General features: G+C 41.9%; 2 protein-coding genes across 2 annotated transcripts; both read left to right on the top strand.

Moving 5' to 3' along the window:
- The first annotated feature begins 365 nt into the window (after positions 1-365).
- klc2 (kinesin light chain 2) lies at positions 366-11,941 on the top strand. Its single transcript, XM_008306464.1, has 13 exons — positions 366-593; positions 709-1,048; positions 3,068-3,284; positions 3,370-3,559; positions 3,737-3,910; positions 4,040-4,139; positions 4,822-4,871; positions 5,123-5,190; positions 6,590-6,698; positions 7,026-7,178; positions 7,462-7,586; positions 8,213-8,270; positions 8,917-11,941. Exons 1-13 carry the CDS (start codon positions 366-368, stop codon positions 8,998-9,000), a joined length of 1,896 nt encoding a protein of 631 aa, XP_008304686.1. The 3' UTR covers positions 9,001-11,941.
- Positions 11,942-12,155: 214 nt separating this feature from the next.
- Positions 12,156-24,653, top strand: LOC103376100 (serine/threonine-protein kinase D3-like). Its single transcript, XM_008306463.1, has 17 exons — positions 12,156-12,249; positions 12,629-12,795; positions 15,837-15,975; positions 16,872-17,003; positions 17,130-17,284; positions 17,364-17,559; positions 19,417-19,500; positions 20,128-20,272; positions 20,568-20,691; positions 20,922-20,999; positions 22,464-22,677; positions 22,892-22,917; positions 23,010-23,082; positions 23,414-23,520; positions 23,612-23,773; positions 24,124-24,222; positions 24,302-24,653. Exons 2-17 carry the CDS (start codon positions 12,640-12,642, stop codon positions 24,635-24,637), a joined length of 2,226 nt encoding a protein of 741 aa, XP_008304685.1. The 5' UTR covers positions 12,156-12,249; positions 12,629-12,639; the 3' UTR covers positions 24,638-24,653.
- The last annotated feature ends 343 nt before the right edge of the window (positions 24,654-24,996 follow it).

Here is a 24,996-nt window from a genome sequence, read left to right as displayed (position 1 = left end):
GTAGATAATGACACTGTGGGCCTTGTTAGGTTTCATTTTTAACGTTAGAATAAAATGTGAAGGTAAATTTGTTCTCCGAATTGTCTTTTTATTTCCTCACCTTCAAATTCATTGTCTCCTGTTTACATTCTCTCCCTCTCCACCTCTGTGTTCCCTCGTATTTTTATCCTCTCTCCTTTGTCTCCTCTACCTCCAGCTGACCTCAGTGACCAACAGATAAAGGATGTGGTTGCACTGAACAGCTAATGTGTAAACTGTATGAATGCCAAGCAGTAATGGGAAAAAGACGAAGCGGAGTCAGCAAAAAAACTTCTCTTAAGTTTTGTTTTTCTTCTCTGTTCCCACAGTGTGTATGAAACCAGGCAATGTCCACCATGGTGTATCCACGCGAAGAAGCCCTGGAGCGACTGAGCCAGGATGAGATCGTCCTTAACACGAAGGCCGTCATGCAGGGACTGGAGACGCTGCGCGGCGAGCACGCCCAGCTCCTCAACTCACTGCTGGACTGCACCCAGCCACCCGTCGCCCAGGAGAAGTCCGGACTGCTCCGCAAGAGTCTGGAAGCCATCGAGCTGGGCCTGGGAGAGGCACAGGTGAGAGACACAATCCTGTGATGAAAAATTAACAGCACAGGTTTCTCATATCTTTAAAGTTTTTGCTAATAAAAGTGTGATTTTTCAACTAAAGTTATATTTCATTTATCTCCAGGTGATCATCGCCCTGTCGAGCCACCTGAGTGCCGTGGAGTCGGAGAAGCAGAAGCTGCGGGCTCAGGTGCGCCGGCTCATCCAGGAGAACCAGTGGCTGCGGGACGAGCTGGCTGGAACGCAGCACAAGCTCCACCGCAGCGAGCAGAGCGTTGCCCAGCTGGAGGAGGAGAAGAAGCACCTGGAGTTCATGAACCAGATCAAGAAGTTTGACGACGACGTGTCGCCCTCGGAGGAGAAGAACCAGAGCGCTGCCGGCAGCGGAGGTGGTGGAAGCGGAGGAGACTCTTCAAAGGACAATCTGGATGATCTGTTCCCCAATGACGATGACCAGGGACCAGGTATGACCACCACAGCAGTGATTAAACCTCAGAGAGATTTTAATAAGATGATACATACACACAGAATTTCAAACAGCTCTGTGGATCCACGGGATGATAGTTTCCTAACCTACAGGTAGCAGGATGTTGTTATGGTTGCTACTGGCCTGTTTTTGCTGCCATATCCATGAGCATGTAAGACAGTTTAGGACTAAAAGACTAAATGATCAATTTACTTAGAAAAAACCCACAATATTAATTAATAATGACATGACTGTAATCAGAAAGTTTAAAACTATAAATATAACTTCTTAGGTTAATTGGTTAAATATCGGCTCACATTTATGTACATAACCCACATCCCAGTTTAAAAGACTGACTTCTGGTAGACGTAGACTACGACAAGAAGAGATAATTGGTCATGCACAAACTATACGCATTTTGCACGGTTGACCTTTCTCCCAATAATAATGAGAAACCACAAACCGTGTCCGATGTATTCATGTAGTAGTATTTTGTTGAAACAGGTTATATAAATGCACATTAAAACCAGTGGATTGTGAAAATGATTACATCTTGAATTTTACATATTTTGCTAATTGTGTGAAACATGGATATTATGTAGATCTGTATTATTATAATCCATATACTGGTGCCATTTATTATACAGGGATTTAGGCAAAGTTACTCTTTTGTATCAGAAAAAAGGAAAAATGTCTGTTTCAGGCAAACAACAATCCCATTAGGTTAAATAATGGCCTTGCCTCACTGTAGCAGGATAAGTGTTTCAGCAGACTGCACAGCTCGCTGTGTATGAAAAGCTTCATAGTCGGAGAGTTTTCTCGAAGCAAGAATTAAGTTGTAGCCTTTTGTTTGTGAACATAAAGCTCTTTAAAAGATAGATATCACATTTCATGGGCCTTTAGGCTTATCTTCAAAAGTCACAGACTCCTTCCTGCAGGGTGCAGAGACGTGACTGCACAGAGAGAGAATCAATGCTGTGTTTATTTAATGTACACAGTGTCAAAAGAAAATCACTCAACTCAGCACAATAGTGCCTTTCACTAACTGAAACGTTAAGGCCTCAGCTGCCCTGAAGCGTGAACTTGAAGAGTCCTATACATGAGGTATTCTCCAGCCTTAGTTTTGACACAAGGAGCTCTTTGTGGCAAATGTACAGTTTACCCATCAAGTGTAGTTTAAAAAAGATGCAGAACTTATGTGAAGCGTCTGTGGTTTGGGTCAGACTGCAGTCACTGTCTACACAGAAGCTCAGGGTTTTAAATGGATCTTTTTCAGTGTCAACAAAGTGAATTAAACTACAAAGAAGGTCACTTGTATTAGTATGTGGAGCTTGTTCAGCTTTTCGCCCCATTAGCTGACAGTAAGTGCTGCAGCACTTGCCTTTTCAATTATTAATGCTTGAATATTCATAGACGATTCTCTGAGGGTCGCTCTCTTAGCTTTCTTTGTACTTACTTTTGAAGTCAAATGCACATTCAACCGCAACATGCAAAAATCTATCTTGTTGACGAGTTGGTTTATTGTCATTAGACCTGCTGTGTCAGTCCTCCTCTTGGACACCACAGGATAAGTGATTTATTAGAAACCTGTGAGCAGAGGGAAGAGCACAACGGAGAGAAACAGAAAGGATGATATGAGAGCAAAAAGCAGCTTTTTAAAGTTCATTCTTTATCCACAAGAAAGAAGAAAAAAATGTACGTTGGATCTTATTCCAAGAATTTATTGGTTTTTTTGGGGGCTACCAAGTGCTGCTGGGTGAGTGCTGATCAGTGGAGCACATTTAACTGAATGTTCTTCCACCTTAACAACTATTTTGATAACTTATCAATTGTATTTTTTTTTTAAAGCAAAATGGGCCTAGTTCTATCTGGTCAAATCTGAAGATGTGCTGTTCTGTCTACTAGAATAAACAAGCAATCTGACAACCTCATCTGAGGCTTTAGGAAATTGTATTGAGGATTTTCCAGGATCTTTAACAGCCTAATGTGATCCTGTGCCCTCCTGTCTGTGGTACAGCTCAGCCCAGTGGAGAGGTGGCAGCCCAGCAGGGAGGCTACGAGATCCCGGCCCGCCTCAGGACTCTGCACAACCTGGTGATCCAGTACGCCTCTGAGGGCAGGTACGAGGTGGCTGTGCCGCTGTGCAAACAAGCCCTGGAGGACCTGGAGAAGACATCTGGACATGACCACCCTGATGTGGCCACCATGCTCAACATCCTGGCCTTGGTGTACAGGTGGGGGACAGAAAGATTCTAGTTTCCTTAACTAGTGGGCGTCAAATAGAAGACTTCAACACAGTGCTGCTGTTGTGTCTTTCAGGGACCAGAACAAATACAAAGAAGCTGCTCATCTTCTGAATGACGCCCTGGCCATCAGAGAGAAGACACTGGGGAAGGACCACCCAGCTGTGGCTGCGACCCTCAACAACCTGGCTGTGCTGTACGGCAAGAGGGGCAAGTACAAGGAGGCCGAACCACTCTGCAAGAGAGCACTGGAGATCAGAGAGAAGGTAAAGACCCACACCACCAAATCAGTGAAATGGACAAAACATTTCCAGTTTTGTTTGCGTTAGTTTGTAACTAAATCTCCTTCACTGTAACACACATATAATCATGCAAATGATGGTGCGAGTATGATTTGTCTTGCAAATTTTTCAGGCTTGACTTTGTGTCCCTGCTGTGTTCAGGTGCTGGGGAAGTACCACCCAGACGTAGCCAAGCAGCTCAACAACCTGGCCCTGCTGTGTCAGAACCAGGGCAAGTACGACGAGGTGGAGTACTACTACAGACGAGCTCTGGAGATCTACGAGTCTAAACTGGGAGCTGACGACCCCAACGTGGCCAAGACCAAAAATAACCTGGTGGGGAATGAACTTGTTCAGTAAAACAGCTACTGGACACTTGATATTGTTCATAACGCTTAAATTCGTGACGGTTTCCAGGCAGGTTTCATTAATGAAGGACTGCCCATGCATCTTGTCTCTCTTTAGGCCACATGCTACCTGAAGCAGGGAAAGTTCAAGGATGCTGAGGCCCTGTACAAAGAGATCCTTACCAGGGCACATGAGAAAGAGTTTGGATCTGTCAATAGTAAGTCGAGTCACCAGGTGAACAGCAGAATCAGACTGAATTGATCCAATTAAACCCTCCTTATGAAAGAATAGCTTATGTGGAGAGGTTTGGTCATGATCCAGGTTTGGATGTAGACGAACATCCACGTTGGCCAAACACATTATCGGCAAAATCTTTAATGTCAAAGAATCGTGTTCGATATATTAATGATTTTATTACAATCAAAATATATTCTGAAGCCTCTTTGTTGGTCAGCCCATTCTGCTGACAGCTGTGTTTTGGGATTCAGTTTTTGATGTAGCCACACCCTGATCCCCGCATCGCTCTGAGTTCTCAGCAGGTCAGAGGATTATTCTGCGATACTGAACCGTGCGAAGCAGCTTAATGTTGATGTCCTCCTCCCCCCCCCTCCGCCTATCCAGTTAAGTCTATCAAACCCTTATGTGCTCACATACTCGGCACGAGAGAGGAGCTTGCTGGGAATTTGGCTTTACACCAGTTGGGTGAGCGGCCACCTTGCATCGTATATGCAGTCACACGTGTTTACACGGACAGAGAGGCTTCACTTTAAAATCTAGGTCAGTTCAGGGATCCATGCTGTTTTCTGGGCTGTTAACTTCAGACTGTTGGTCCACACATGATGTTCTTCCTGAATGCCAGATAGAAGTTGAGTGATTTTTCTTTTGTCCTTATTTTTCAGATGATAATAAGCCAATCTGGATGCATGCAGAGGAGAGAGAGGAGAGCAAGGTCAGTTATTCTGGTTGACCTTTTCCTTTCATGCCATTGGCTGGCAGGCAACACATTATACAAATGGGTTGAAGAGCAAAATAAGGATGATGGAGAACAGCAGAATGCACAAAGGGCAACAGGGACATTTGTGACTTGCTGTTTAATGGAGCAATGTTTCATACTTGGCTTCTCCTGCTTTCTGCCTGTTTTCATCTGAATCTCCCTGTCTTTGTTTTTTCTCTGTATCGCTCTATCGCTGTCTCTCTCAGGGTAAACGTAAGGATTCTGGCCCATATGTGGAGTACGGGAGCTGGTACAAGGCCTGCAAAGTGGACAGGTGAGTCCGACATTTGAATTCATTGACACAACGTTGAATCAGGAAGAATTTTTTTATTATTTTTAAATCCTGAGCCGGGACATCCTAAGCAATTATAGACTCATATTCAACAATAAAGGAAAGTACCTGTACCTATACAGTTTTTAGGTGCTTGTATTTGAGTATTTCCATTTTATACTAATCTATACTTCCACTCCGCTACATTTCAAAAGGGAAATATTGTCATTTCTCCAATACTTTTTTTTTCTTTTTAATATGAAGATTTTACACGATAGGTGATGTAATTAGTTTAAAAAATCCAGCACACTGTTAAGGATTAAACGTTGTCACATTTTAGATGAAAACTATCATACTTTTTGGTAAACTTGTCACATGATTTCATTTCAGTAAACATTTAAATAATCCAATATCTCACCAAAAATCTGTTTTTTCCTCTTTCCTTTGACATTAATCATTTCCTGACCTGTCAAATGTACCTGCTGTCCCTTCATATAAAACTGTATGTAAAGTAGTTCAAACCTGCAGCAGCTTCAACAGTAACAAGCTGCTGATACACTGATGCTTCAGTATTAATAATCTAGTGCTTTATACAATAATATATCAGTGAGAGGGAACAAACCACTACTTTCACTTAAGCAGGCTGTCAGGGTTTTTCTTGCAGGACCTGTGCTTGTATTTTGTACATTGCTGTATTGGTAAATGTAGGCAAGTAAACTATCTGAATACTTCTTCCACCACTAGGAGGTAAAGGACTGATAGATATTTGGCAATGGTCGAATTTCTGTCAGAAAAAAAAAACAAAAAACATTCTATTGACCTTTCTATTGAATATAATTCTTAATTGCTACCTGTACAGTTCGAGTGATCTTCTTCTCATTTGCAAGTTCAGTTACAAGCACTCTGATTTAAATTTTCCATGCTTTTGGAAGAAAGGAAACTGCAACAAAAAAAAGAGACCGTCACCACTAAAAGAAGAGAAAGACAAAGCTCTGTATCTATTTACCATGAAAAGACCCAAGTTAAACCTCATTCTTCTGAGATGCATTATGCTGTAGCAGTGAAATCAATATTTTATGTATCATCAGTGCCCTTAAATTGTAATGAAACCTGGGACACCCTCTAAAAAGATAATCCTGTGTCAGTTTCCAACCACTGGGTTGACAGTGAAAGTCACTGAGTTCCATCCCTTAAGCAGCACCAGAGGTCATCGTTTGCTCTCAGCTGCATTCGGTTTAGCTTTAGGAGCTGTACGCTGCACTTCTAATACAGAGAACTGGCTCTGCTTGGTTTTATTTGTTTAACCTTGATCGATGGAGTTAGTTAATTAAAGCAGCTGGCTGCACACATAAAGTAAATAAAAAGAAACAACATTCTGTGCTTTTTATTTTTATTTAAACAGTCCAACAGTGAACACAACCCTGAAAAGCTTGGGAGCTTTGTACCGTCGCCAAGGCAAACTGGAGGCAGCAGAAACGCTGGAGGAGTGCGCCAGCAAGTCACGCAAACAGGTACAACACAAACACTGTGCAAGGCCGCTGTGTGACTGGTAGAGTTACTGCTGTTAGATTAGTGGCCGGGGCTCTTTTCAGGGGTTTTTCAGTTAAGCAACCTGATTAGTTCAGCAGGCATTCTAGCAGTGATTTGTTAGGCTGTAAACTGTGCTAAAGTGATTTAAAGATCAGTCACCAAGCGAATGTGTGGACATTGCAGTAAAACCAACTTAAAGACTGGACGCATGCTGTGTGAGCTATTGTTTGAAAGCTATCATTTTCTTTCGGGCACCTTCATCACTCTGTTTTTCTGTGTATCATGTGTGTGTGTGTCCCCACTCCCAGGGCATCGATGCCATTAACCAGAGTAAGGTGGTGGAGCTGCTGAAGGACGGAGCAGCTGGAGGCAGCGACAGACGACACAGCAGGGAAGGAATCAACGGACCTGGGGGACAGCGGGGCGAGAATGAGGGTGACGACTCCGCTGAGTGGAACGGGGTGAGGTTCTGGCCATGAATTAATTTAAATTCTAATGAAAGCATTTTACAAATTCATCTTCAGGTAGTGGACAGCACAAGGACAGCATGACCTTGAATTACAGTGTAGATGTGTGACATCAAGGATTATTTCATGTGTTAATGAAGAAATTCTCAGATGTATTTAAACCAAAAGCAAGAGAAAGAAGCGCAGTGACTGTAGCCTGATGAGCCTTAGCAGGAAATGCCTTTCACGTTTATTGTTTTCAGTAAAAAGTTTTTTTTTTTTTTTTTTCCGTCCTCAGGATGGGAACGGGTCTCTGCGTCGCAGCGGCTCCTTCGGGAAGATTCGTGATGCTCTGAGGAGGAGCAGCGAAATGCTGGTGAAGAAACTGCAGGGGAGCGGGCCTCAAGAGCCCCGCAACCCAGGGTAAGATGACTGTTTGTGTGGAAATACGACCTTATAGTCAGTTAGGTTGTAGTCGAGGCTGCAATAATAAGTTCTTTATTGATGTCATTAATCCTAATTCCACAAATTAATGGTCAGAAACTTGAAAATATTAAAATTAATCATAAATGTTGCACAATCTTAAAAATGGCATCACTCCACTGACTTGTACCTTGTTAGCTGAGGGTCATTGGATTTTTCTTAAAATTTCAAACCAGCTGTCACCACTTGACTAATGAAGATTTAGCACAGGAATGTCAAAAATAAATGCATTTTGGCAAGTTAGACTGTGCGGTGCTGCAGTCGTCCCCTGCATAGAGTTACTTTGTCTTAAATCATTAGATTTTTTCTTGAAAGGTCCAGAAAACCCTGGACACGGTGATTAAAAACTGTCAAACTAAATTTAGAATGATTGAAAAAAAGAAATACGAAATAATCTGCCATTTGTTTCAATCTATGAAGCTCAAACCAGTGAGTCTTCAGAGTAATCAGCTGTTTTTTGTTAAGTTTGTCCCCAAGATCTAAAAAAAATTATAACGGCATTGTCTTTGTTTCATACCCAAGTTGTTTCATCCAAGTTCATCTTTTGCTTGTGTTTTTCTGTGCAGAATGAAGCGAGCGAGCTCCCTCAACTTCCTCAACAAGAGCACTGAGGAAACCACACAGGTACTCGTCCCTGCTTTACATTTTATTCATCACAGCACATGATTTATCTCAAGAATGGGCAGCGTGGAACAGCTTCTAAATATATATATATAAAATTTCCTGACGTTCAACAATATCATATGTAATAGCTGAATGTGAATTTCTGTTTAAATCAGTGTTTCAGAGTGGTGTCAGCCTGGTTCTGTATCCTGTCTGTGGAACTGTATGTCTGCAAATCTGCATTTGTTTGAGGATTATTAGCTCTAGAACAGCTCACAACAAGGGCATGTTCAGACTTGATAACAGTATTTGTTCTCATCTCTCACATGTCTCAAATAAAGAGGACGACTTCTGTCCTCAAACAGGCGATTTAGTGGCCGTCAGTTTAAATGTTTTAGGCTGAAAGATCTCCATTATACAGCAGTCTGTTCTGCTGCCTAACCAGTGTGGTGCCAAATGAGATGTAGGTGTTGTATAAATGTTGTCTGCGTATACTTAAGACTGTTATTTTTATGAGCACAGCTGGATGAAAGGTCACAGGTGAATTGTGTTAGTAACTGTTTACCTTCACAAAGTTGGGTGCAAAACGAGTTTCAGTGTAAGTTGAAAATGAAGTATACAGAGTGTTGTCCAACCCACATACTAACTTGACCTGATGTGTGTTCAGGATGCCAACTCTGAGCTGTCAGACTGCAGGGGACTAAGTGCCAGCAACGTGGACCTGTCCAGACGCAGCTCCCTGATCGGATAGACAGAGCGGCGAGGTGGGACTCGGGAGGCACCAAGTGGCCCGACGAGGAGAGGCTGTTAGCAGCTCGGTTTGATCAAACCACACACTTAAAGCTCAAAGCGAGATCAAACACTAGCACCTGCAGCATATTTTCTAAAGAACACTGAAACGAGCATTACCACACTAAACGTCATCCTGTAAGACACAGTCGCTGCTGCTCCGCTGTACAAACCGCCGCCATCGATCAGAACAGAGAATATTTAGATACACATTTATGAGCATGCCGCTTACTAGAAAGTGGAATGTCTGCACCTGAACGCCTCGTGTTTTTGACTCATAGCACCGTAGCAAAGCATCGTATTCACATTGTGACGAGTCGGTTTCTTCAATCCACACTGTCATGTGCAGACACTCAACCTTAGGTAGGCTTAATGTACTCCAGTTTCAGTTCAGAGAGACGCGTTGCACTTTGTATATTTCACCAGTAGCATGAAGTAATGGCTAATGCTAACCATCAACCGAATGCATATCACAGATGGTAAAAAAAAAAAGAAAAAGGTACGATATGCTTAGATTTTAACCGAGAGACAGCAGAGGTACGAAAAGAGAAAACAAGCAATCTTTGGGGATTTTCAACAAGAAACATTAGCACTAACCATTTCAACCTCACTTTTTGCCTTCTTGTTTTTTATGTATATACAGTTTTAAATTATTTCATTCTTTGTATATAGCTCAGATTGATTTCTGTTTTTGTTTACACTTTATTGCGTTAAAGAGGGTCTTTGTTGGAAAAAAAAAATGCTACTTATCTGAAGGGAAGAAACTGGAACTGAAGGAAAAGAAAAGAGGGAGTGAAAAGAAAGCGTTGAAATGAGCACTTAGCTCATCGGGTCAATGAAAATGTCAAAAATGCTGATTAATTTATTACCTCGATCACTGAAATATGCTACCGAGCCATCAAGGTTTCAGTCTAAACTAAAATAATGCACTTTGAGTGTGACAGTACTGTATGTCTGGCAGCCATCTGGGGTGAAAACCACATTCTATTTCAAATGAACTTTCTCGCTGAAAAGATGAAAAAGGGGCCAGAAAACTTGTTTGAACTTAAATGTACAAATAAACCTCAATCATTTGTCTGAAGCCCTTCTAAGACTACCTACAACACGACATTTAATCAGACGCTAAAATCAAAGCTTTCAGGCACCTTTTACCCACTTTAGCCACAAATCTTTTGAATAAAGACAAACTTAAGCGTTCCAGGATTTTACCAAACATCCATAAGTCTTAATGATGTTGAAGAAAAATGATGTTAAAGAAGTATTTCCAATTAATTTGTTTACAATCATTCCAGGCAATCAACCCTCATTTCAAACTTTGGGTAATTATCTTAATTATTTGTTCAAAGCCGATGCAGTGCGTCGGCTACAATATGTTTACTTTCATTATCAAGATTTCTTTTGTGATTTTTGTTTTTTTGTTTTCCTCATTCGCCGTTGCTGAATATGTATCATTTTGTACAATACAATCCTCAGTTTTTAATGCTGACCTGGATTTCATCAGTCACAATCAGACTCTGGCAGAAATCCGACCGATGACCATCCATCCTCAGTGAATTTTGCTGTGCTCATGCGTTTTCTTGTTTTGGCTCCGAGCTTTTATGTTGAAGGTACTGAAAACTGTTTATCTGAATGTTACTTTTAATGTCGAATGTGGGGTCTGGTGGCATTTACACTGGATTGTTGTGATGTGCTTTCAAGTCAGGAGATGAACTCCACCAAAATAAGACCAAGGGAACTGTCCACCGAATGTACACCTCTTGTTACGTTAAGTCGAAGTCAGACTCAGCAGGTGACGTCAGATCCTCAGATTGCTCTTTTTGTTTTGGCTTTCTTCCGTTACTTTTCCTAAAACTTGCTACCAAACCTTGTAATGTAAGAAAGTCAAAAGGTCAACACAACCTGAACGTGATTTCAAAAACGTGAACACGCAGGTTTATTGCGAAGGCATTTCGTCAACGTTGGTGCATGCACACCATCGCCGTACGCCTAAATAAACTGAAGTCGACCTTTTTGAAATCACCTTTGATGAAGTCGCTCTGAGTTTAAAAAGTGCTAATTATCCTATCAGCTTCTGAATGTGCGAGGTGGCGCAGGTTTTGTAACGAAGACAAGCATGCATGAAGGAAAGACGGAGGACGAGCAGGAAGGAGACACAGAAACGTGACTGCAAGTGCTTTGGAAAGACACCGGTGAAGGAAAAGTGCTTTAAGTGTTGTTCGCAGCAAATAATGTACAGAAATATCTGTGTATGACCTTTATATATGTGTTTACTGTTTGTCACTTGTTCACACATGATGATGGGAAACTCCTGAAATCACACACACACACACACACAATCTCAACACAATGTAGCTGTAAAAACAAAAAAAACAAAGTGAATGAAGCACTGATTTGTAGCTGAAGATTCAATAAACATGAGTGCTCCTCTCCAGTATACACACCACCACCATACCAATATTAATCAGTCCTCTATGGTATTAATCACTTCTTCACCCTGGGTTGGTTCAGTATTCGTGCTCTTCTGGAGATAAATGGAAGTTCAGGAATTGCAAACTCCATAAATATATGAACACACTACTTTGCTCATTTGAGACACAAAAAACTGCTTGTAAATATTCATCTTGAATCACTGTTGCAGAAAGATTTTTGATCCAAAGCTTCAAAGATAAATCAGATTATTGTTTCTGTTCAGGGCTTCTTTTTTTTTGTTCAAATATTTATGGAGATCAGTGCATCTACTCGGAGCCACGGAGGGTAAATGTTACACATACGAGGGTCTGGTACACATGTGGGAACTCCTACGGGCAAATGCAGATGATTTAACGGATCTTATTATGACGGGGCCAACCTAATGTGTATTTTATCAAAGGTTCAATAAATACGAATTTCACTTTTCAAACTGATTCTGTGTCTCGTACATTTTCATCTACGCAGCTGCTGCCGAAAATAGTTTCTGTTGTTTCAGTGTGTATGTTTGTAACTTTTCACAGCTCGAGCTTGGGGGTGTTAACCGAACCCTGCAATGGCAAGTCTTCACAGAGGTAAGTGTCTCTCTGTTACTTCCTGTCTCATCAGCAGCCCACAAAAAGGAAACCAGAGTGCATTTTGAAAGTCTGCAACACAATGATCAGATAATCAGCTGTCTCATCGCTGCCACACGATCCTGCAGTTGAGGTGAAAGTTTGGAGCTTGAATGAACCAGGATTAGAAAGTAAGATTGTTTCTATCAAGTTTCATAAAATGCGGTTGAGTTCTTAACATTTTTCAGCTCAGATGTGATGATTTATGTAGTTTAGCTGTGTCCTGATCATATTATGGTAAATAATTCATGTCCTGTTGTAGTTTTTCTCCATTAGTTGGTGTTTGACATCAGTGAATCAGAAGTCTTTTTAGAGGAGCTACTTAAATGTTGCTTGTTATTGTTCCTGCTCCTGAAACCTCATCTGTACTTTCAAACAACAGCTATGAAGTAAGAACTACGTATTTACAACAGGACTGAACCTGGAAAAGTTCCGCAGCAGCTTTTTCTCAATTTTATCAAAACCCCTCATACCAAAATTCCTTTAATAAATCTGTGAATTCGTCCACAGACTGCCTCTCCATGTCCGCGGCGACGCCCTCCAGTCCCACCAGTCCCATGGCGCCAGTATTGGTCCAGTTCAAGCTGGGCCTGTTCAGGGAGGTGGTTCGAGTCCCTGCTGGCAACCTGAGCTACCGCCATGCCCACAGGCTGGCTGCTGAGGTCATAGAGCGCAAGGTAACCTAAACCTTACACACGTTTGTGAATCTCATACGACCAACCTGGAGCTCTGTGAGGATGTTGTCCATCTGATCAGAACATACATCAGCTGAGGCGGTGATTTTACACTTTAGCTTCATATTGTCATTCTCAACCTGTGAGACAGTTGGATAATGTTTTCTCTTGTTGTCTCGAGACCTAACAAACAAATCCAGCCGTGTGACCATTTAGGAGGCAGGAAAGGTCTCACAAAAGATGCTATTGAACTGCATCATGGGAAATATAGGTCCAGGCTTAGACTTTTAGGAGCTTTGGGGCTTCTGAGAATTGAAATTCTCATCTTTAAAAACTAAAACTGCAGAGCTACCGCTTTAAGAAACCAGAGCAGAGTGAGAATTGTGGTTGGAGTTTATTTAAATCCCCTTAAATAGACATTAAAGCAGCACTTGTGGCATCTTTCTCGCTATTGTTAACCCCTTTTTGTCTCGCAGGTAAGCAGGTCAGAGCAAATCAGTTTTTAAAACGCATACAGCTGACTCTGAATGTAACAGTAATGATGGACTTAACACACAGCCGTGAGTCACAAGAGGATAAAAACCTTGACTACTAATAAAATATAAGGTTGGAGGAGGCAGTGAGTGAATGAAAGCACGCTCTAACCATAATGCAGTCCCACTTGGAAAATATTCAGTTGACGTTTCAAGTCTCTCAGACCTCTCAGAATTGAAAGGAAATGGACTCTGAAAGGTCACCTTATGTATGAAGGAGAATTGTGTGGGTTTCTGCGAACAAAGTGTGGCTTTAGACTGCCTGAAGCCGAGTCTGAGGGATGCTGTGGTGGTTTTCTGCTGTATCCAGTTTACGGTAACGCCCGATTTAATCAGAATTTTGACCCTGTTCGGTCAGATGCAAGTTTAACAACAACCTCTGGGGCTTTTCAGAGTTAGTTTTTTGTTTCTTTCATCTCTGTGACATGCCAGGCTCATAGTTTTATGCATTTCTGATTAAAATCTTTTTAGATAATCTACATATAAGCAGGTTAAAACCCTCCTCTTCACAGCCTCCTCCTACCTCCAAACTTTGACACACTTATAAAAAAAAAAAACTTTCTCAGGTGTAGATTAAAATGTAAAACTGCAGGCGGATCCTAAATGGTGCATCGAAAGTTGAGGTTAAATAAAGCAGGTTGTGAATTGCAGGTGTGTGTCGCTGTTGCCTGGCCTGGTCTTCAGAACGCTTCCATTACAGGGACTGTGTGGTCGACGAGAGCACAGAAAACTTTCCGACCACAGCCTCTCCCCTCTGTCTCAAACGCACACTACAACACACACAGACACACGACGGTGTGAGCTGCATCGCACACACTAGCCCTCCTTTCCAACTTTGATCTGCTCTTGAGTTTCCAGGCAGCCGGCCAGCACTGTGTGTTACTTTGTGTGTGTGTGTGAGTGCTCCTGTACTTTTTGTGTGTGTTCACTGTCCACAAACCTGCCTGCATGAGCATGTCACTGCAGTTGTGCCAGATACTGTGTGTGAGTATCACTGCATCTCCAGCACTAGAGCCCCACACTTAGTTCCACCTAACTGGGTCACGCAAAAACTGATTAGAAACTTTACAGATTGAAAACAAAAGTTGCTGCATTTTAGAATCACCCTTTATCCACATTGTGTATTTAATAAGTGTGTAATAACAGGAGCAGAGAATCCTTTTGCTTGTGTACCTGTACGGTCTGATCATATTTTTAGTGCACAGTGTACAATCACACAGGAGTGAAAACTAATTCTACTTCAGTAGTAAAGCTTATCACAGCTGATTTTATTGATCGTTGATGAGCCTTTCTCTTCCTCTGTCCTACTTCACTCACATAAAACACAGGTTCTGTATGAGCAGCATCACTAATCAGCGGAAATGCATCTTAGTTGTGGCGCGTCATTTGTAGTATCTTCAGAACCATTTCTCCTCAATGCGGCACATTTCAGTGTGGTTTGTTTTTTGCTGTAGCGCCACGTGCGGATGTGAATCGTGACTGACAGAATGGCTTTTGTCACTGCGTCCAGTATTTCAGATCGTATCTGTTACTCTGTGAGATCTGTTTGATTGATTGTAGTAGACAGACGTGTTGCGTTTGCTGAAGCTCTCAACAGAATCTGTTGCAGACAGTTTTTTTTAAATCTCTCTACATCTGACTGTGCAGCAGTGACACAATATTTGTAGTAATAATCTGGCGGATACTGGAGTTTTAAGGCCAGTACCTACTTTAAGGGAGAACACAATTCCCATAGATATACTGGTTATTATTCTGTATGTACTGTGTATTTGTTAACTTCCTAGCAGTATATTTCACAAACTAGTTATCAGCTTACCATTGAGAAGTGAAGCAGAAAATATTGTTTCATGTGTTCCTGATTAGCTGCCAAGTCTGTTTTACACGCTGATACTGCAGTTAATAGAAAATAGACTAGACTAGTGTGTTGGTGTTTTTTTTTTACAGAGAATATTTCCCTTTAATGTCACTTTGATTTGGCCAAAAACGAAGGTGATGTCCTTCGTTATGAGACAGCATCAGACCTCAATGGACTGCTTCAATGTCATGTTTAATGTATAAAATTTCAAGTTTAGCAGCTCACAGTTTTGCACAGAAGAAGAGTCATCTAGCGCTTTAAATGCCCCGTTTTATTTGATTTGAGGCTCATATATGTATAAAAGTATTTCCCTATATTGTCTAGAACAGTTACATTGGTGGGACTAAGTACTATTTTACATTTTACATGACTTCACCTTTTGAAATCTGCAGATTAGAGCTTCTTAATTATCAAAAGAACATTGTCGGCATAAAAATGTTTACTTTCTGTATTAAAAGTTCATCAAAAGTTTAAATACATTGTGCATTCCCCCCACCCCCCACCCCCACATTGCTTCTTTCTGCTTTCAGAAAATGTTTTTGTTCCTTCATAAGGAGGAAAAAAATAAAAATAGAATCCCATCACTGCAGCTCTTCAAGGTAATTTAAGTTTATGTTATTGCTTGACTCAACCTGAGAGTGTTTTCGTGTGCTCAGGCTCCAGACTGCAGCGTGGTGGGTGTCGGGGAGAAGATTCTGTTATTCCGACATCAGCCCACATCTGGGCAGCTGCTGCAGCGGCTGACTGACGGAGACGAGCTGATGGATGGAGACCTCATCGAGGTCATCATCTCAGGTTAGAGGTCAAACTGCTGAGGTTTAATCAGCCAGGTGGAGAGTAGAAAACAGACAACCAACAGGTTTATTTTGGGGGGATTATCTGTCCATAACCTACTTTTCTATGATGACTTCATTTGTAGTTTATTCATTCACCTTTTCGAATTACAGATGTTGTAAAACGAAAGGTGAATGTTTTGGAGGAACACTCTGAGTCATTTTACGAAGCAGTAGTTGTGTGCTGAAACATCTTTAAGGACATAACTATTCGTCCTCGACTGTCAGGTTATCTGTGAGCGACAGACTCCTCCATATTATCGGCCAGTAATTCTTTACACCTACAACCTCCACAAAGCTGCACAGTCTCAAAGTGAAGCTTGTGTGTCAGGTGAGGCTCCCTGCTTAAGCCTTCAGCTCAGCACTCGGTCAGAAACTACAAGTCTGCTGCAGAAAAACATCCATAAAGATCACAGGAATAGCAACACACACACAAGCTGGTTTGAATTAATGCGCTTAAACCTGCTTCCTTGTCATTTTGATTGATGGACACATCAGGGAAACGGTTAGAGTCTAAATATACTTCACATCCTACAGTGCCATTGAAAAAAAAATAAATAGCATGAAATAGTTCCTGAAATTGCACATATTTTAACCCTATATTTTACACTAGATTCTCATACATTTGGCTTTTTCCTCGCAAAAGTGGTTACTGCATGTCAGAAAATTATTTTTTAAAAAGTTACTGCAGCAGATTACCCCATGTCAGGTAACTTTGAGTCTTAGAGGAGATGTTTTAAATGTGCACAAATGTTGAAATAAGTCGAGTTTCAGGATCAGAAAAGAACAAAATTAGTCATTTCAGATTCTAATATCATACGTATTCTGTCTCTTCTTTTTTTTTTTTTTCTGACTCAGGATCAGCCTCCGTGACTGAGATGAGGATCTATCCTCACTCGCTGGTGGTCCAGTCGTACCGGACTCCCACTTTCTGTCACCACTGTGGAGAAATGCTGTGGGGTCTCGTTCGACAGGGGTTAAAATGTGACGGTAAAGCTGCACTATCACCTCTTTATATATATGTCAGGAGAGTCATTATGAGACACCGGAGCGCTACTGAAGTTTTCACAAAATGACAAGCACTGTTTTTTTGTTTCTTTCTCTTCTCCGCCGCAGGTTGTGGGTTAGACTTCCATAAACGTTGTGCCTTCCAGTTGCCCAATAACTGTAGTCGAGCACGGCGTCAGGTTAGCACCAGCCTCTCGCTGTTTCCACCCCGACGAACCCCCACACACTCGCTGTCCAATCAGGCAGGAGGCAGTCTGGAAGAGGTGAGGACATGACAGGATTGTAGAAGTAGTAGACGGCCTTCTGCACCTCTGATGACTTTCACTGTCTGTCCTCCACCAGATCAGCATGTCCAAGCCCTCATCCAGGCCTCCATCTTGGGCCGAGCCTCCGGTGTGGCTGGGAGTCGGCTACGGTGCCAGCAGCAGAGCTCAGGTGCCGCACACCTTCCAGATCCACAGCTACACCAAACCTACCGTCTGCCAGTACTGCCACCGGCTGCTCAAAGGCCTCTTCAGACAGGGGCTGCAGTGCTCAGGTGAGAGAGGAGGAGGAGGAAGAACACCTTTTGGTAGATTAAATCACCAATACAGCAAAAATGTATTTTCTGTTTATATGTCATGTGCAAGTTTCAGAGTTGTTGTATTAGCTGTAAAACATGGTGTAGTGTGTGCTCGGAGGTAATAACACAAAGAAAAAGTTTTTAAATCAATGCAGTGTTGTAAAATGTTGGAAGTAACTGCAGGTATTAGCAGATCATACCTACAGTACGTCTGTATTGTTTTACGTAAACAGCAAATAACAAGTAATTGCACAACAGTAATGATGTATTGGAGGTAATTCAGAAACAGAGGTCCCTTCATTTAACCAAAGACAATTTGTATCTTTGTTACAGTTAAACGCTGAACTTAAGGAATTTTCATTTAAGATATTAGTTTTAGTAAAACTTACTTTCAGATAATTTAAAGTAGCAACATTCTGGGTTCGAGGTTTGTTTGCTTTCTTGCTGAAAGTGGGATGAGAATGTTTTTTTGCTACATGTGGCCTACGCATGTGGCTCTTTAACATAATTTTGTTGTCCTGGAATGAAACTTGACACTTTGGGTAATTACGGGCCTCAAGACTGTCAGCATGCATCACAATCGGCGTCCCCTGCTGTCCAAACATGGTTCTGTTGTGTCCAGTTGGCTCATTTGGTTACAATCTGCTGCTGCTGACGTCGTGGCTTCATCCTCATACAGGCCAACTATTTATTTCCCCCACACTATCTCTGCAAATACTCCTCCCCCTCAATGAATGTGTTTTTTGCACTTTATTCCTCCTGCCTCGCTGCCCCGCCCTTTTCACAGCATCTTGTTGTGTTTTTGCTCTGAATATTCAAACAGTAAAATATTGCAGACATCGGCTTCTCTGTGCTGCTTATAGTTGTGAACCAGATATGGTTTGTTATTGGTTCATATTTTATAACGTGTTTGCTCTGATTTTGAAGTGTTTTAATGTGTAGAAAAGCTTTTAGCCTCATTTACATATAGATGAAATGTGATGCAGATTTGCAGTGTTCATAAGTGCGTTAGGAATTTGCATAGAATCCCAAAAAGCTATAAATGGTCGTGTGAACTGTATCATCAGTTAGTTAGCTTAGCTTTGCACAAAAGCTGGAAATACAGAGAGCAAGACATTTTTTAATCTGCTTGTCATCTCCATAGCAACTTGCAGTTCTTATTTAAGTTGCACAACAATGTGACAAAATGTCTAAAAAAAAAAATTACAGAAAGATCTTCTAACTCCAGACAAGAAAGCAAATTCGTAGCATGTTGCACAAAATTAGGAATTCTCAGATATTTGAAAAAATTATCCTCCACTTGCAGTGCTAACATTTGTTGTATGATCAAGCTTTAAAAAGAAATAAAGCTTCACTGAAAATAAAATCTTTAAGCTCCTACAAAAATAGCAAATGTCCCATATTCATGACTTGCAATGTGCAGCTATTGAAAGGTTCAATGTAGTGCAGCCTGCCTCGTATATGAAAACGTATTTCTACTCTGTGGCCATTTTTAGACGTTCTGCTCCAGCAGCACATTGACTTTGATTAGTCATGTTTGGATTAGAGGCTCATGAGCTCATACTGGTCCCAAAGAGGCCGATGTACGAGCAGGGAGCTTGTGTATCCAACTTATTTGCGTAAGCAGATCGGGTTTCCTGATTTTCCTGCGGAAAAGATGAGTTTTATTTATGAAAACTGACACTGACATGAATAATTCAGCCTCAAGGATATTCTGTACTTATCACATCACCCTCATGACTTTGTTCCAAACACCAGCGCTCTTCTTCTTTTCCCTTCTTATTCTGTCGGTGTTTCAACCTCCCACTGCTCTTCCTCTGATCATTTTTGCAGACTGCAGGTTTAACTGTCATCAGCGCTGCGAGCCTTTAGTCCCCAGAGACTGTCCGGGAGAGAGGAGAGGCGTCAACGGGGAAGGTGAGCAGCTCCCTGGAGATCTGCTTTTCATTCTGCATTCTGGACTTGTGTTAGATCACGGCTCTTTGAAAAGGTCCCTCCGCTCTGATGTTCTCATGGCGCTGAGATGAGTCAAAGCTGATTCACCCTCCGTCTCCAGAGTGGTTGATAGACTCGGCCTTCAGCCTCTTTTAGATTCCCAGAGCGTCACGTTTGTCCAAGTAGTGATGATGATTAGCAGCATGATGACTCAGAGACCTGAGAACAAAGGCTGATAAGATTCAACATGATTGTCACCAGATAGCGTTTGACCCTGGGATGAGTTAACACAGGAGCTGTACATCATGTACCTGTGTTACTGATGAGGAAAAGACGGAGAGAAGGTTAATCCGCAGTAGTTTTCAACATGTTTGAGTCATTCATCAAGAAAAATACAAACAAGTTTCCTTCCCCAGCTTCTCAGATGTCAAGAATTGAAGCTTTTTTGTGTTAATATCATTTTTTTTTTACTGTTATTTGAAAATGTCACTTGGACCATTTTTTTTTTACAATATGTGTAGATTTAATAAATAGATAACTTAAAAAATATATAGGTGATCAATAGTTGTAACCTTCAGATTGTTCATTCATGATGTTCCTTCCCTTCAGCTGCCGGCAGCACCTGCCCACCAGACCAAGACGACACTGAGTCAGTGGCCACCACGATACTAGACATCTCTGACGATGAGATGTCCACTGATGGTGACTCACTGGCCGAAACTGAGGAAGCTGAGCAACTGCAAGAGCCGATGAGGTCAGAGAGTCGATAAGTTACTGATGATGTCGTCTCAGCTAAAAGCCGGCTGTGATGTAGCTGCAGGCCATATCCTGATGATGTCACACACCTACACACTCAGACCAAAACACACTCATCTGTCCTCTCATTCATCACTTCTGCATGACACGGTTGTGGTCAGTGAACTTTTGATCCACACTGCCCCCTAGAGGCAACTAGGATCAGGTTTTTGATTTCTAAACAATGCTTAGTTGTATTGATTTTCATTTTTGCTTGTTTGTTTAGTAATTTTTGTCCTTTTCCTGTCGATCAGTCCATGTTTCAGCAGCAACATCCCCCTGATGAGGCTCGTCCAGTCGGTGCATCACACTAAGAGGAGAGCTGCAGGAGTCCTGAGAGAGGGATGGCTGCTGCACCACACCGACACCGACACGCTGGTGAGAAACACACATTCAGACTGGACATGTGTGTTTATTTTACATTTAGACGGTCAGATGTTCTCACTGGACATCAAAACGTATTAAAACATTCAGCCAAATTAAAAAATATTCAGAAAAAGCAGCGTCTACACAGTAGCTTTGTGTGCACAGTTCTTTGGCTTTGAATTCATGTTTACATGTTAGAAGCATGGTATCTGCAATTCCATGTTTGTCATTTCTTCTCTCAGAGGAAGCGTCATTACTGGATCCTGGACTGGAAAACCATCACTCTGTACCAGAACGAGAGCAGCATCAAGTACTACAAGGTAGAACGTCTACATGACAAACCAGATAGAAACAAGCAGAGCAACTCTTACGTTGTCTCATAAGTCTTCTAGAGCTATTTTGATGATCAATCTATCAGTTAATGGTGTTGTCTGTTACGGAAACAAGTCAAAATTCTCCAATAGCAGCTTCTTAAATGTGAATATCTTGTGGTTTCCTTCCTCCTCTATGACAGTGAACTGGATAGCTTTGTGTTGTGGATAAAACAAGACATTTAAGGACGTCATCTTGTCCTTCTGAAAACACTGACTCTCTTCATAAAGACCAAACAACTAATCGATTAATTAAAAAAACAATCACCAGATTACTTGATAATGGAAACGATCACTACTTGCAGCCCAGATACTGTATAATCCTGAGTGACCCATATCATTGAACGGTGCCGGATTGGTTGGTAAACATCAGCATCGTCTTGTTCGCTGGGATGTTGATGAGAGGTTAAGAGGTGGAATAATCAGGCAGCAAACAAACAGTCAGTTGTTGCCGTTTATGTTACAAGCAGGTAAAATGTGCAGCATAAGAATCTGAACAGCTTTGAAAAGGGCCAGACTGTGATGGAAGAGGACTGGGTCAGAACAAGTCTGTAGCAACAGGTCTGGTGCTGTTAGTAAAAACCAAAAGTGGTCCAATGCTGTACAGCCGGGGACATGGTGTTCAAAGCTCAGTGATGTGTGAAGGAAGCACAAGCTGGCCCATGTGGTCAGCTCAGATTGCTGAAACCTTCATGCTTTCTATGATAGAAAGGTTTGAGAGCACACAGTGCACCACTGCATAGCTGCATACCTGCAAGCAGATGGTAAATACTGACCCCTGCCTGCTGCCTGAAGAGCCTACAAGGAGCATTAAAGCATCAGAACTGGACCATGAAGCAAGAAGGTGGCCTGTTCTGATGAATCACATTTTTATTTACATCATGTGAGCTGTTTGGTGCCTGTGCATCGTTTATCTGTGGACGAGATGGCAGCAGGGAGGCAGAGTGGTACTCTGGGTAATGTTCTGCTGAGCAATCGTGAGTCCTGCTTTCATGAGGATGCTGCTTTGGCACGAACCTCCCACCTGAATATTGTTGCAGATCACAAACAGAGAACAAATTAGTCAGTTCTCAGTCCAGTGGAGCATCTGTGGGATGAAAAACAAGTCTGATCATCTCTCAACTTCCAGGATGTAAATCATGTGCTGCTGATGTCTTGGTGCCTGATTTAACACTTTCAGAGGTCTAAAGATGCCCCATCTTGACCGATCAGAGCTTGTTTTGTGGCACAAGGGACCAGCACAATTAGAACATTAGAAAGGTTTAATGTTGTGGCTGATCCGTGTGTCATGAGGTTTTAAACCTCGTCCACCAAGAAGTAACAAAGCAGAGTTTGATGACGGAGTACTCGTGAGCTGGTTTTATCACATTCTTAATTAGAGATGAAATCATTGAATTCAAATCTCTCCTGCAGGAGATCCCTCTGTCCGAGGTGCTGCGGGTCCGAGGCCCCGCCCAGCTCGCCGTGCCCTCGTTGCCCAGCGGCGGCGCTCACTCGTTGGAGCTGGTGACGGGTTCGCTGGTTTACTGTGTGGAGGCCGGTGAGGAAGGAGCAGCCTGGGAGAGTGCCATCCGCCAGGCTCTGATGCCCGTACAGAGCAGCAGAGGACACGGCGACGGGAACAAAGGTGGGCTTAAAATATATCAACAAACCCTCTGCATGTTCATATCATCAGATGTTAGAGAGAAAATAAAGCTTTTTAGAATTCATATAACCAAGTAGCTGTTAAACACTTTTTACTAACAACTTAAACACACAAACCCAAATGAATAGCTCTGAATTTAGCCTTATGTGTCTGTACAAATCTTTATTTACAACATGCCCTCTTGTTCTGGTTGCAGATAAAGACCGACAGAGAGACAGCATGGTGACGATCAGCTTGTGTCCTCCTGAATTTACTGTTCACATTTCTGGAGCGCTTGTCTTTGCACAGTGTTAATGTAAGTGTGTGTGTTTCAGGACATCAGCTCGGTGTATCAGATCTTTACAGACGATGTGTTGGGTTCAGGACAGTTTGGAGTGGTGTACAGAGGTGAGCTGGTTCAACGCACACGTTTTTACAGCTAAGAGTGTTTTCTCATCCTGTGACTAACCACAACTGTCTTCATGCAACTAACTAGAAGAATACATCACAGAAAAATGATGCAACTGTTTTCAAACCTTTAATTTCTTGTCTTTGAGCACCTCACCAAAACATTTACTGTCACACACGATCAAGTCAAACCAAAGTTTTTATATTTAAGAAGCAGAAATCAAAGAATGTCTCATTAAAAGAAAGCTGCTGTTTTTGTCAAATGATTGTTTCAATTCTACAGTTATTGAATCCCAAATCTAATATCTTTTTGTCATTGTTTACTCTTCAGGTACTCACAGGAAGTCAGGTCGGCCAGTCGCCATCAAAGTCATCGACAAGACGCGCTTCCCCACCAAACAAGACCGACAGCTGAGGAATGAAGTGGCCATTTTGCAGGTTTTAAAATGTTTTTTGTTGAATTTTATTGCAGTGCTTATTAAAAACTAGTTCCTGCAGCATCTAATCTGAGTCTATGTGTGTCGTCCAGAATCTGTCCCACCTCGGTGTGGTTCTGCTGGAGGGCATGTTCGAGACTGTCGAGCACGTTTTCGTCATCATGGAGAAGCTCCATGGAGACATGCTGGAGATGATTATGTCCAGTGAGAAAGGCCGACTCCCTGAACGCATCACTCGCTTCCTGGTCATGCAGGTATGAGATCCTGATCGTGAGCTGTTTAAATGATGTCAGCCCTCAAAGATGCAGTAATCTTTAATGCTTCAGTACCTTCATGCCAGTTTTTCTCTTTACTTTTCACCAAAAACTAAACACAAGATTTTTACTACTTGTTCTGATATGATTTTATGTGTTTATCCAAATTAGAAAAATGAAAAAAGAAAAACTAAGTAAAGCTGTAACTGACCACAAATGATTTAATTTCTTCCGTCTTTCCAACCTGGCTTCAATGAAAATACCAAAATGTTTTTTTAAATCTCCTCCTGCATCAATACTGATACAGAAATACTGTACCATGACACATCTTTCTCATATTTGCGATGCAGATTCTTGAGGCTTTGAGGTATCTGCACTTGAAGCATATCGCCCACTGCGACCTGAAACCTGAGAATGTACTGCTGGCCTCTGCGGACCCCTTCCCTCAGGTAGGATTTTGTTCATTTACAGCAGATGTAAGCTGTCAAAACATCTTCTTTAATAATTAACACTGTGTCTGTGTCGCAGGTGAAGCTGTGTGACTTCGGCTTCGCCCGCATCATCGGTGAGAAGTCGTTCCGCCGCTCGGTGGTGGGGACTCCGGCCTACCTGGCTCCTGAGGTGATCAGCAGCAGCGGCTACAACCGCTCTCTGGACATGTGGTCTGTAGGCGTCATCACGTATGTCAGCCTGAGCGGCACGTTTCCCTTCAACGAGGACGAGGACATCCGACAGCAGATCACCAACGCTGCCTTCATGTACCCACGGCATCCCTGGGCCTCCATCTCTCTGGAAGGTAAGGATGATTTCTGGGTGCAATCGGTGCGTTTAGGGACTCAAATGGGATCCGTCCATCTGAAATAATCAACTTTATAGAACGGTTAAGTTCTTTTGCTTGGCCAGCTCTGATTTTAATTAAATTTTTATTGGATAAAAAATGTATTTTCATAAAGATATTTGTGAAATTTAAGCTTGAAATATCAAATACTTTTCAAGATAAAGAGTTCATGAAAAATTGCCTGTCAGCTCCTTTTATCACATTTTTTTGTTCATTAAAATTTGACAATATCTCAGGAAATATTTAGGAAAGCAGCCTGAAATTTTCACTATTATTTATCATTATGTCATTAATAAAGAATCTGCAATATTGAACAAGTAGATCCAAAAGTCTTTAAGTTTTTGTTGAGTTGAAATTTGAAAACAAATTGAAGCTGTATTGCAAA

The sequence above is a fragment of the Stegastes partitus genome, unplaced genomic scaffold (genome assembly GCF_000690725.1).
Source record: "Stegastes partitus isolate 25-593 unplaced genomic scaffold, Stegastes_partitus-1.0.2 Scaffold3665, whole genome shotgun sequence".
In the NCBI taxonomy this organism is placed as follows: domain Eukaryota; kingdom Metazoa; phylum Chordata; class Actinopteri; family Pomacentridae; genus Stegastes; species Stegastes partitus.
The sequence above is the reverse complement of the archived record's forward strand: the minus strand, read 5'-3'. Positions and strand labels throughout refer to the sequence as shown.

Excerpts from the sequence above, each read along its gene's own strand:
- klc2 (XM_008306464.1), top strand. The coding sequence starts at position 366 with ATGTCCACCATGGTGTATCCACGCGAAGAAGCCCTGGAGCGACTGAGC. Across the intron at positions 3,285-3,369 it reads ATCCTGGCCTTGGTGTACAG|GGACCAGAACAAATACAAAG; the intron begins GTGGGGGACAGA and ends TGTGTCTTTCAG. Across the intron at positions 5,191-6,589 it reads AAGGCCTGCAAAGTGGACAG|TCCAACAGTGAACACAACCC; the intron begins GTGAGTCCGACA and ends TTATTTAAACAG.
- LOC103376100 (XM_008306463.1), top strand. The coding sequence starts at position 12,640 with ATGTCCGCGGCGACGCCCTCCAGTCCCACCAGTCCCATGGCGCCAGTA. Across the intron at positions 20,273-20,567 it reads CAACTGCAAGAGCCGATGAG|TCCATGTTTCAGCAGCAACA; the intron begins GTCAGAGAGTCG and ends CCTGTCGATCAG. Across the intron at positions 20,692-20,921 it reads ACACCGACACCGACACGCTG|AGGAAGCGTCATTACTGGAT; the intron begins GTGAGAAACACA and ends TTCTTCTCTCAG.